The sequence below is a fragment of the Cibotium barometz genome, chromosome 1, assembly GCF_041138505.1.
Source record: "Cibotium barometz isolate CiBa-2024 chromosome 1, ASM4113850v1, whole genome shotgun sequence".
In the NCBI taxonomy this organism is placed as follows: Eukaryota; Viridiplantae; Streptophyta; class Polypodiopsida; order Cyatheales; family Cibotiaceae; genus Cibotium; species Cibotium barometz.
The window spans coordinates 31,787,143-31,800,842 of record NC_141046.1 but is presented as its reverse complement, the minus strand read 5'-3'; the positions used below and the strand labels follow the sequence as shown (position 1 = coordinate 31,800,842).

The window sequence follows — 13,700 nt, the reverse complement described above, 5'->3', positions numbered from 1 at the left end:
TTGCCGAATTAGATTTCGCTTAATACAAACATTGCTAACTTACTCATCTTAGGAGAAGGAATCATTGAATTATCTGGACGTGAACCTTGGGAGAAGAAAACTATTAAACCGAGTGTGTGTCTATTAACCTTGGGATATAAACATTGCCAAATTAGATTTAGCTTAATAATATATACAAATTACCAAATTGAAATGTTAGGCATATTAAGCGGGCACCTATGGGTGATAAAAAAATGATAACTACGACGGGAGGATCTTGGGGGTGTCTATGGGCGATAACAAAAAAAAAAAAAACGATAACTACGATGGGAGGATCTTGGGCCTAAAAGGCTAGTCGGGGAAAAAAAGAGATTGTAAGCTTGCCAAATTAGATTTAGTCTAATGTAACATATTATAACATATAAAGGCTGGCATCCCCTCTAGAAGATTCGTGAGCCATCTTGTACATATTTTCTTGTTCCTTTTTTTTTTGTTTCCTGGTAATTTTAATTTCATGCTTACAAAAAAGGCATCTAGAAACTACCAAATTGAGATGTAAGGTAGATGAAGAGTGCCAGAGCAAAGTAATAGTGATGAAGAAATTATCATGTGAGGTGTAGTAGCAAGAGCAAATATATGGGTGCCAAATTTTCTCACATTAATTAATTAGTTCATATGTGGTTTTGAATAATAACAAATGCTATGCTAGGGGCGCCTGTTGAGTTAGTAATCTTGGAAGGTTTCAACCTTAGAAAAGCTTTGTTGTAATGACTGCAGTCTACCATTCCACGTCAGAGTCCTCATCCTTAGTGCGCACCAGTTGGCCTCCTTTTGTCCTACATTCATTACAATTTTTTTTTAAAATATAAATAAACAAACGTGAAAATTGCCTGCTTTTTTTGTCCAGAATCTGAATTAATTATTAAAAAAAACAACCTAGGATACATAGATATCTCCTCCTTTTTTTGTCCTAAATGAATATTTCTTTAAAATAAGTATTAAGTACATGCTTTAATATATATATATATATTTCTTTAAAATAAGTATTAAGTACATGCTTGAATATATATATATATATATTGATAATAATGATATTGTTATTTATAATCTATTAATAAAAAGGTTAAGAAAACATTGGATAACTCCCATCATGATCACTGTCCTCAGTCCAATCCCACCCCACAGATAGTGGCTTTCCCATGTGACTTTCCAGGTTTTCTACTTGAACTCAGCCTTGATTAATACGCCTGAAAGCTTGTTATTAACCGATTAATCACTTTTTTTTGACCGGCTTTAATCTCACTCTTCTGCTTTGCGCAATTGATTCCCTCCCTTGTTAGCTTCTACGAAATCTGTTGATCAACATACTCAACATGGGTTCTCTCATGGCCGGTTGGAATTCCCCTGTACTTAACAATAAGCAAGGTACTTAATTAAGTTTAGTGTTTCAGCTGAAATGTTTAGCATAATTGGAGATATTAATTGCAACTTTACTTCACTGGTTAAGCACAATCGTACTTTTTCTCTGCACTTTAATCAGGATTTTCCCAGGTAATTGCGTCTTACTTGTAAGTTTTAGCTCTGCGAGCATGTAATAGATTTTCAGAGAAGAGGACAGTCCACTATGATCCTCATACTTGATCAAGTTTGCTTCATACTTTGTAATAATAGACTTAGAACTGTAAATCTTAGTGATTTTGTTTAATCAATGTGCAGAGATTTGCTTTAATTAATCTTCTCATTAATTGGGTTGTTTCGTTTTGTATGATTCTCTTCATTACAATACTTAATGCAGCTGGTTATGCAAGGAGCACTTCCTTCACAAGGGAAGAAATTGAGGATTTTTGGAACAGGAAGAAGAATGCAGAGGAGGAGCACCGAAGAGCAGCTGCGGAGCTAGCCATGGAATTGAAAACCCATCAGAGGAATACGGTAAGCCCAAAAAAAAGAGAGAGCAAAATTCACAATTACATACACAGTTTATCAGATTTAAGTATATTTCCAGACTTTATTTCCATTGTCGTTGTGTGTGGTACAGCTAAACCTTAATTTTATCGTGTGTGTGTTTTGTCAAAACTTACACTAATTGTGCAAGTTTATCCTAATTTCTTTCCAAATTTTCTGCACAAAAGGTTGATGGGAACAGCACCACTGTCAACTCAGAGCTGCCATCCGTCGAGGAAGAGCTTGAAAAGCTCAACAGTTTTAGAGACTGGTAAGTTCATGACAGTAGGAAACAGGTTTTGTATTAACAAAATTAAGCCTCATGTTAATTTTGATTAATATTTCACACGTAAATCTACTCATCAGGGTTCTAAATTATTGTATATTTATTGTTGAAGCTATAATACACAGAACATCACAAATTAATTTCTGTAACTAGGTTAAGTTTGTTGATTAGCACTAACACGGAATGGATTATGTTTTAATTACGTGAGGATGATGATGATGATCAGGTGGACAAAGACCAACTGGGCGTTTCTGAATGAGCCAGCAATGAAGCGCATGGAAGCTGCGAATTATAAGTACACAGCGCAATTCCACATCGCAGCTCCACCAACTCCCACTCCAGCAACAAATAATTAGCTCTAACGCGCAGCAAATCATCAGTTCTTGGTAAAATTAGTAATTAATTCTAATCGATTGCTTTGATTAGATTTGTAATGCAGTGTAGTACATATAAGAAAACATTATGGTTGTGTCGTCTTTTGCTTGCTTTTGGGAATTTTGTATGTAAACTTTCTTGTATACATCTTATGAGTAGCTTGATCTGTACTATAATTATAATTAGAGAGTGTTATGGTTTGCTTTTAATCTTTGGGTTAGTTTTTATAACATGAAATGAAGACATGAAAACCAAAGCACCGCACCCAATACCTACCTAAGCCTACCTTGAAGATCATATGTTTTGATGAAGTTGAAATACTTTTAGAGATGGGCAGGAATGATGAAGTCAATGAAGTGAAATGTTGTAATTAGGGGGTGTGTTAAGTTTGTAGACTTTGTTGGTTTAAAAGGTCTAGTTGTAAAATCAGTTCTCAGGTAATATATATACTTATTATTAGTCCCAACAAAAAAAGAGGGCATGAAGTCAAATTGGCCATTAAGTGGGCAAATTGTAGCAATATAAACAAGACATTATTACCCACTAGTAAATGTTGGTGAAATGATGTATTGTTAGAGGGCATGTCAGAGTGCTTAGTGGACATGTCAAAGTGCTGTTAGGCTTCATTGCATTTATAATTGTAAGTGATTTCCACCAGATCCCCACGACCAACCATGAATGATCATGATAGGGATTTCTCCAAATAACATGTCTCTTGTAATTTGTATCATCACAGTTCTAATGTCATTTTCTAAATAGAGGGGCTCCACCTTAGCAAGTTCGTGATATGCCTTGCTCCCATGCTTGTTGGTATAGCCTGTATCATCAATAACAATGAATTGAGCAACCAGAAATTTGAGTTTGAACACAAGGAAATTAATTTAATGTATGGTATACAATGGCAAAAGTTGTGCACACCACTATGGGGTGTGGCACATTTGCTATTCCAATATTGAGCATACATCTAGAGGCACTTCGAGGCATGCATGTAAACATGTGAGTACTTGAAAGAGAGTTGATGAGGTGCAGTTGAAATATATTAATGACTTTGTGAGAGCACAAAGTTGTATAATTGTGAAGGCGATAGGAAATGAGAGTACATGTTGTTAGCACTATTGTTGTCATGATCAGTGGGGGAGGTTTACATTGTGGTAGGAGTGATTAAAAAGTTAAAAGCTTGTTGATAGTGAGGATATGAAATAAATTTATTGTTATCATGATCAATGGGGGAGGTTTACACTGTGAGAGTACATGTTGTTAGCACTATTGTTGTCATGATCAGTGGGGGAGGTTTACACTGTGGTAGGAGTGATTAAAAAGTTAAAAGCTTGTTGATAGCTTGTTGATAGTGAGGATATGAAATAAATTTATTGTTATCATGATCATTGGGGAGATATACACCATGGTAAAGTGATTAAAAAGTTAAAAGCTTGTTGTTGATAATGAGGAGAATGAAAAAAATCTAATGTTGTTACATCAATTTAATCACACATGGTCTTCTTTATAGATAATGTTTGTAGTGATTCCATCCATAATGATGTATGAGAGCTAGTTGAAGAGTATTTCTCTTAGAGCAATACTTGCATGTGGTTGGAAGATTTTGCATGTGACATAGTTACATATAGTTGCCCATGGGAGAAGCTTGGCAGCTTAATCATGTACCAAGGGTTTCCAATGTTGGGCTTCTTAATGATGGTCATTACAAACTTAGCTTGCACTCTAAAAATAAATAATTATTACTGAAATTTAATTAGGTTAGCAAATTACATATATAAACAAGAGTGTATGTAAAGTTTAAATGAATGAGTGATTTTGGGATGTTTTAAAATTTCATGGACAACAATCTTCATCTTCAAATAGCCCACTACTTTTTGGAGGATGTGGTAAAATAGCCCTTGGGCTAAAAATTGCCCTTGTTTTTTCCTCGACTCGAAGAAACAAGATAAATGATTGACCCTCTTCCAAGTTTATGATCCAAAAATTATTTTAGCTTTGATGAGTTGTTGTGGAACTATTTGCACACCATACATGTTCCATTGTAAAGTTGCTTCTTTGGCCTATATGGGAAAACAACATAATGGGAGCTTGTAGTCATCTGTGTGTGGTGGGTAACTTCCCCTATGTTTAAGGGAGTTGAGAAACTCTAACGGGTACAAGTAAGATAAGGTAGAATTATGTGGATATGCTAAACATCTCATCAAAACAAATTTTCTACCAAGAGATTCTCATCAAAACAACTTTTCTATCAAAGAGGTGCTCATTAAAACAACTTTTCTACGAAAGAGATGCTCTAGCTTGCATTGTGTGCAATTGAAAGCCTCATAAGCATTGTTTTTGTTAAAAAACCATCTTCTATAAAAATGATAGCCAACTTGGGCAATACTTCTAATTTTTTAAACATAGGACACTATATGAAAAATAAAAAAGTAAACAAATTTGCTTAGCTTTTATGTTTTCCTTGTAGAAAAACCTTAAAGATAAAATCATAATACCTAATTAATGATATACAAAAACACTTGTACCCATAAATTAATTTGATGTTTATATAAGAAATCTAGAAAAATGTTCCTTCTTGATCTAGAAAAAGACATTCTATCCAATAAGGTCAACCCCTTTATTGATATAAAAAACCATTTCTCTATTTTTAAAAATAAAGATAGCCTCCCACAAACCTAGAAAAAGGTCTTGCTCTCTACATGACAAAGTAAGTTCATGTATATTAAACGATTTACAAATTCTCCTAAGTTCATCCAAGAAAATTGTTCAAATTAAAAAGTAAGTCGATAAGAAAATAATCTCAAAACAAAACTATATTTTATACCAAATCATCTCATAAATGTGAGAGGCTTAGTACATCTTTAAGTGACACCTACACCCCCCATGTGGATAACCCATGTGGCTATGATGTCATGCCCGATACTATGAAATCACCCCATTACCCTTCTTAATCTTCCTCTACACTTTTACGTTCATCATTAACTACCATAACAAGATTTGACTCAAGGCCATTTAGACCTTAAAATATGTATCCAACCAAAGCTATGCATTCCCTCAATCACATAATGTGCATCACCATCAATTTCTATAGTAAGGAAATGAGCATGTGCATGGCTAAGATAGAAAACAAATATTGGTAGTAGGGACTACATGAGGTGGGTATAGCAAGGACATATGGATAATCTTCATTTGAAATTTCAATTGAAGGTCGTAATTTATTTTATTTTGAAGGCACTATTGAGCTTTATTGCATTGAGAGAAAAAAAACACATTACAAGGAATCAACCCAAATGTGGAGGTATAGATTTAAGCCAATGATGGTGGCGTTGGGAGTTAAGAAGGTTATCGATGATAAAATGTAGTGTGCATGAAGATGATAAGATGTGGCTGTAATAAAGGTTTTTTCCACTAGCACATGTACACATTGGGGTTGAGGCACATAGGCTTTGGGCATGGGCTAGTGTGGACATATTTTAGGATAAGTAGCTATATAAGTTAGTTAGTAGATAATTATTGTACTTTTTGACCATTTTGACATATACATTATTGTTATTGGAGCTTATGGGCCCAAGTTTTCATGGCTGTATCATGGTAGACTTTCCATGTCAAGGTGCTACTATGATGAGTGGATCTATGGTGGTATTCCCTTCACGAGGGCAACCTTCATCTCTGTCCCTAGATCCCTTTATTGCATTGGTATCAGAGCTATCTCAGCTTCCTTGCATTGGTATCAGAGCTCTCGGCTTTGATCTTGGTATTTTGATTAAGACTTAATCATTTTTAGATTAAGTTTAACATAGTTTTCGAAGATTGGTATTATTTTGATTTGTGTGGATTAGCATTGAGATTAGTGTTAATTATTTTTGAATCTATGCTAAACACCATTTTTGAATCTATACTAAATACCATTTTAAAAAATCCTATACTATAAGTTTAGTGCACAATTTCTTGATTAGGATTCTTTGTGATGCATCCATTAGCACACACAAGGTTAGTGATACTTCACATATGGAGTCACGGGATACACATGAGCATAGGCTTGAGTTTATTATGCTAGATATAACATGCTATTCTTCTAGGGCTTTCACATTCATGATACCACTACTCCTAGTTCTCATAGTTTACCTGGAAACATTTATGTGGGTATAGTGTATATATTTGAGCAGTCATGCATTGAGCATGAGGGTAGTGATCACTTTACTAAGGTGAGATCTCATAGGAGACACATGATTATACATATGGATCTAGAGAGTTTTACATTTGACTTGGGTATTTTCTTAGACCTAGTATTGATGGAGATAGACCCTACCTATGAGGATTACTTCAGTGACCTTAGAGATTCTAAGGTTAGTGACTCTGTGGATGATCCCACTTATCTCCTATGTGTGGATACGTTGTGATTCTTTAGTGATGAGTGACAATGATGCTTATGATGATCTTGTTGATCATGTTCTTTCCTTGGAGGATCACACACACATAGAGGGATTTACACATGAGGATTTGGTGTATAGCCTGGATTGTGCTCATACACACATTGATGTAGTGGATCATGCCTTTGATTGTTTAAGTGGTGTTATAGTGGATGATGGAATTGATTCACATTTGTTCTTACATGATACCGACCATAAGATGTGCTCCTTTAGCTTCCATGATTGTCGACACGATCCTATTTTCTTTGGAGCCGAGACATTTATCTTTGGGTGCATCATATGCCACACTTGAGATATATGATAGATGAGTGTGTGTGGCATACAATCTTGGTGCACATCTTGGTCTTGATATATACACGATGATTTTTTTGCATCAAGGTCATTAGACATTTTAGCCATGGGTTATTCTTTCATTTGGTGGATATTGTGGATATGTCAGATTTATATACTCTAGTCATGAGGACGGGCTTATGAGCTTTCCCTTTGACCCGGAGCTATGATTACATTGGTCTATGGGATCTGTAATGTATACTGTGGCTATCCATTTGATCTTGGTGGAGACATGACTAGCTTCAACTCATCGACCTTGATTCCCTACATCTTCCATTCGACCCAAGTGGATGGGGAGTCATTGCTCTAGAGTTTGGATGGCTCGGATTTCCCTTTGAACCAGGTAGTTTCATCATTGTATGGGAGTCTGCTATCCTTTCCATTTGATCCTGGGGATTGTATGACTCCTTGGTTTTGCATTCATCAACCCCCTGAGGATGCATTGTTAGCTTCATCATCGGCATTGCACTACATTCCTTTCCATTTGATCTAGGAGGGGTCATACACCCTTGAGATGACATCGACATTAGAACAAGGGGGTTACAAGGAATCAACACAAAGGTGGAGGTAGAGATTTAAGCCAATGATGGTGGTATCGGGAGTTAAGAAGGCTAATGTTGAGAAGATTACAATAGTGTGCATAGAGATGAGATGACATCGTAAAGGTGTGTGAAATTAGGAGTTAAAAAGGCTAATGCTGAGAAGATTGTAATAGTGTGCATGAAGATGAGATAATGTGGCAAAGGTGTGTGATAGGGAGAGACACGGAAGACAAAAAGTTGGCTAAGTTTGAGCACATTTAGCTATAGGTAGAGGCCGTATGGAAAATTTAAATTGTATAATTATAACTATAGGTAGAGGCACCATGGAAAAGTTAAATACAACTACAACTATAGGTAGAGGCCCCATGGAAAAGCTACATCTTAGAATCTTTGGTTTATTGATACACATGAATTAAGTTCTATAAAGAAAATAATATATAGACCCGTAGAAAGTGGTAAATTGGTCATGCTTATAGTTTGCCTTCATGTTAATGGGGTTTGTGGTATGTGTAAAACTCTGTTATTTGGGGCTCTCACTTGGCACATCTCCACTCATGGGGTAGGCTTCTATCTAGACTACTAGGTCTTTTCTTGGGTATCATACTTTGCTTGGCTAAATCTTGGGTACCCTCTCCTTATTGGTAACTTCCATGAAGAGTTCTTGAGGTTGAGGTTTGTTCTTCAACTTTGGCAACAAGGTTTTAATCTCCATAATGGTTTGAGGAAATTGTGCATGATCCTCTTCTCTAGAGATCCATCACCATGAATGCATGGTGGAAGCTTCACCCAAAGGTATTAATCTTTTCATCTTGTAGGATATCCAATGGTTTGGTTCTATTCCTTTTGGCAAGCTTGACTATAAGGCTTGTGTCACCACGAGTGGTGGTCTTCCCTAGGGCTCCTAATAATCCTTGTTTGGTGATTATGTTAACACTAGCACCACCATTCCAAGATTGTGAAGACCATTGTTCCTTTATAAAATGGCAAGTAACACAACATCCATTTCATCACTTTTGAAGTATTATCCCACCTTATCCATAAGAACTTTTCGGTGCCTTGGCCTCTAATTCTAATCCATTAACCTTTTTAGGGGCTACTACAACCTTTGGGTCTTTTGTGGGAGATGTGATTGGACTTGCCAATGTGACTACATCATTGTCCTTCATGCATTACACTAAGAGGTGGGCTTGGACCTACCAATGTGTAAATGGTCATGCCATCATTTTTCTTTATACATTACATTTTCACGTGGTCTTAGATGTTTTCTTATTTTAGACCTCTAGTTATGGTCCTTTAGCCTTCCAAGAATACTGCAACCTTTGGGGATTGCACCTCAAGCTCTTTAGCTATTAATAGTCTTTGAAAAGTTGAAGCTTAGTATTTATGCTTCTTTGATACCTTGAATGTTTCCTTGGCTACTACCCTTGTCTTGGTTTCAAGCCTTATGATGGCATTAAGGGGGACCGCATAAATAATTCATCCTTATACACTCAACAAGTTAAGGATTGTCAATGTGTCTGATTCTCCTACCACCATTGGGATGGTTATTACTCTATTGGGATAATCCTTGAAAGCATGTTCTTGAATCCACACTTATAACAGGTGACTTATATGTAGCCATTTATATGGTGGTGATGTGCCAAAATAAGCCAGTAATGGGTCATGGTATTTTTTCCTTAAGAGGTTTTTTCCATCGAGAATGTGCATAAACTCTTATGAATATGTGTAAGTGACCTTATCATGTCACTTCACTGGTACTTCACTGATTCTCATCCATCAATCTACTTTGAGTGTTATGCTTCTCTCTATCTTTTCTTGCTTGCTACATTTGTGTGTGTCTCTTGCTACCACCTTTGTTTCCACTCCTACACAATTGGTATCAGAATAGCTTCTCTTCGCCCTCACTCCCTTGTCATCACCTCCTTGACCTGATCTTTTGATTATCTCAGCTTGAGCTATCCTCTTAGGTAAAGAAGGCATATGTTCTCTTTTTTGTACATCCAAAATCCCCATTATGTATAGTTGGGGGTTAATGATGTATCAAAATCCAGATATAGCCACAAGCATATGTTCTCTTTTTTGTACATCCAAAATCCCCATTATGTATAGTCGGGGGTTAATGACGTATCAAAATCCAGATATAGCCACAAGCCTTATACATATAAATAGAGATAGGCAATGTGCACCCACTTAAGTTGGGTGGCCATTGCCTTTTACATATGGATAGAGGTAGACAATGGACCACCCACTTAAGTTGGGAGGTCTCGACCAAAGCCCAGGCACAACCATTATTATCCACACACATGCTGCTAGACTAGTGTCCACATAGTAATGCTATCCACACCAATTCCTGATGAGCTTGCATTCTCAACACTCCCCCTCAAGCTCACCATATCCATCTCATTTACTCCAAGTTTGTCTCTGAAGTACTCAAACTTCTCTTTACCCAATGGTTTGGTAAAGATATCTACAACTTGCTCTTCAATCCACATATGTCAACTCTATTCCAACACTTTCTCCTCCCTGATGAATGATAGTGGACCTCTATGTGTTTGGTCCTCACATGATAAACTAGATTACTAGCTAACTATATACTATTCATGATAAACTAGATTACTAGCTAACTATATACTATTCATGTTGTCACAATGTATGACAATAGCTCCATCATGATCCTATCCCAAATCACCAAATATATTTTTTAATCATACCACCTCACATGCAACCATAGCTTCTCCTCTATACTCTGCCTCTGTGCTAGATAAAGCAACTATGGGTTGCTACTACATAGTGAGTTGGAGTAGCAAGAAGGAACCGTGGATTCTTCTTGTTGCTCCAACTCACTGCATCACTTACTATGCTAAATGCATACCCACTAGGAGACCTATCATAAAAACTACCTGCCCAATGTGCATCTGTGTATCCATACAACATCACATCCTTTCCGTGCTCATAGAGTAAACCATACTAGGTAGTGTTCTTCACATATCTCATGATCCTCTTGACAACATCCAAATGTGGCTTCCTAGGACACTACATAAACTAACTGACTAGTCCCACTACATAACATAAATCCAGTCTAGTAATGGTTGAGTAAATCAAGCTCGAAACCATCTTCTTGTACATGGTAACATCATCCAACTCATCACCAAGATTAGCCCTTAGCTTTATATTATGATCCAATGGTGTCATCAGAGGATGAACACACTCTGAGCAACTAAAACTAAGTAGAAAACATCTCTGAGAGCGAGTGCAAAAAATTCGGTAACTAGATTTTCCAATGGTAACATTAAAACATACATTTTTGTGTTAAAATCAAGAAGCCAGCAGAGCACAACTTTCTCATCAAGCTAGCATAAATAATATCACCTTTTTGGCTTTAGATATATCTCAAGCAGAAGATGGAGATATGAAGCGGGATCACTACAAAACAAGGCTCATTTGTCCTCAATACACTCTTTGCATAAGTAGTCTATGATAGTTTCAAATGACCAAAAAACGAACAAATAGCCCAAACCCAAAACTTACTTCTGTCCAACACCACAAAACAAGACTCATTTGTCCTAATTATCCTTTTCTATAGGGGATTATGATATATCATCTAGCATCATGACATATTGTCAAGGCACAGTAGTGTGAGACATGACAGTGCTTGTAATAGTTGCACCTTAGACAGAGCAGCTCAATGCATGAAGGAATGAGTGTGTGCATCCAAGTTGAGAACTTATATGAACACAAAAGTATATGTGTTCTACAAGGCACATAAGTAAGGTGTTTGCTCTCCCGCTTTTGAAAGTCCTCAGAAGTGCAACGAGGGAGCTTCGAAATCATGAATGAATAGTTCACACCCTTAGCGTACGATCCCTCCATATCGATATAAAATATGTGTGATTCATTGCATAAGATGATTGCTTCCAAAACCACTTGAGCTGAGAGATCTTTTCCCTTTTTACCTTGGGTAGCCTAACACCCTTGCACAAAAGCGAGCAAGCGTGTTAGGCCACATGGACTCTAAAAAATTTGGACCGGCCACGTGGATGCTAAAAAAAATTGGATGCTTTTTTTTTCAAATCGGCTCTAGCAACAGGGGGTCCTCTCAAAGTAGCTTGGAAGCATCTTGCTATGTCTAGCAATAGGGGGTCCTCTCAAAGCAGCTTGGAAGCATCCTGCTGTGTTTACGTTCTCAAAGCATCACCCCCTATTGCTATGTCTAGCAATAGGGGGTCCTCTCAAAGCAGCTCGGAAGCATCCTGTTGTTTTTACGTTCTCAAAGCATCACCCCAAAACCCTCGCTTCCTCTCCTTCATCATTGTCATGATCATCTTCTTCACAGACGACCCCTCCTGCCATGGCTATAAATGCCAGCCGTTGGCTGGATCTCCCTCTTTGCACATCCTTCCTCCTACCATGGCTAGAAACACCAGTCGCTGTGCCCGCTGAATCTCCCTCCTCATCTAGCAGTAACTGGATCTCCCTCCTCATGTGACGTTGTCTCTTGGACAATTTGAATTCGATTTGCATACTCCTCTTTGGTTGACAAAGTAATAAGTTTTTATTGCTAATACTCATCTCTTTTATTAATTGGAGCCTATGGGGTGGTAGCATCATCAACTTGGGCACCCAAAAATGTTGAGACAAATACTTTGATGGCATAGAGAATTTGGAGATTCTAGGATACTATGATGGCATTGAGAATTTGGAGTTTTCGAGATGCTTTGCAATGACAGAACTTCATCATGGTAGTCATAAAATGTTTAGCTATCACAACAAAATTGTAATGATGGTTGTTTGAATCTAATGTGCAATATGTTAATGCAGATCCTAGTACAATGCCTTCACAGTTTTTTTGGTTGTTTGCATTTGATAGGATCCAACATGCAAGGCCTTCGAAAAACAAAAACATTTGATAAGGAGACAAGGAGATGCACGCGCGCGCACACGCACGCACACACACACACATTATCTCATCATCATCATCAAAACCAGGTGCTCTCCATGCTCTTAAGCTTGCAAAATGTAAGATTTTTTTTTCTTTTACCGTGTTTTGTGTGAGTGCTTGGGTAGCATACTTCGTGTAGTGTAGATCATATTTGAAATGCTCGAATGAACATGAATTTGAAAGCATACTTGGAAGCAATGCTAGACTGACACTGCAATCAATGAGCTTGAAGCCCGTTCTTATGTTTGATGGGGATTCAAAAGTACCTCGCAATTTGGAAAAAATTCCAAAATCATTACCACATTTGAAAATGAGTTTTGTATCGTGAATCAATACATAGGACTATGGTCGCCGCCGTCAACACCGAAGGTGTCTTGGTCCACAATCGATATCGAAAGTGCTATTTGGAAAACAAGGGAAGGACACATTCTCCTATGTTTATAAAATTTTAGGGAGAACTATGCCAACTCCCTGCCATAATTTATGTATGTTTTTTTTAATTTCACTCACGCAAACGAGCATGAAAATCCTATGACTTGATGAATGGCATGTAACTCAGATTCAAATGTGGTAATGAATTTGGAATTATCAACCTTGTGATGTACCCTAAGATCTATGTCTCGATGTCAGTTGATTCCTCACGTCGAATATAATCATAGCCTTGATGTTCATGCTTGTTCAAGCTCTATAAGCTGTTCATATAAACTTAAGAAAGACATGCATATGAAGAGGACATGCTGCAGAGATGGTATGGGTTACAATGTTCATCTTCATTCAAACACTTCAAGATGTTTATTATACGTGAATGGAAGGACACACATTCTTTCAATATACGTTGACAATGCACAGGTGCAAGCGATCAAGAGGATAAGGGTACC

The 13,700-nt window shown here is 37.1% G+C and overlaps 1 protein-coding gene across 2 annotated transcripts; it reads left to right on the top strand.

Moving 5' to 3' along the window:
* The first annotated feature begins 1,121 nt into the window (after positions 1-1,121).
* LOC147641875 (DNA polymerase epsilon catalytic subunit A) lies at positions 1,122-2,717 on the top strand. Of its 2 annotated transcripts, XM_086800568.1 has the most exons (5): positions 1,122-1,192; positions 1,320-1,404; positions 1,775-1,911; positions 2,112-2,194; positions 2,436-2,717. In XM_086800568.1, the coding sequence occupies exons 2-5, from the start codon at positions 1,353-1,355 to the stop codon at positions 2,563-2,565; spliced, it is 402 nt and encodes a 133-aa protein (XP_086656694.1). In that variant the 5' UTR covers positions 1,122-1,192; positions 1,320-1,352; the 3' UTR covers positions 2,566-2,717. The 2 variants fall into 2 exon arrangements, with proteins under 2 accessions (XP_086656694.1, XP_086656684.1); XM_086800558.1 differs by lacking the exon at positions 1,122-1,192 and having other exon boundaries at positions 1,202-1,404.
* The last annotated feature ends 10,983 nt before the right edge of the window (positions 2,718-13,700 follow it).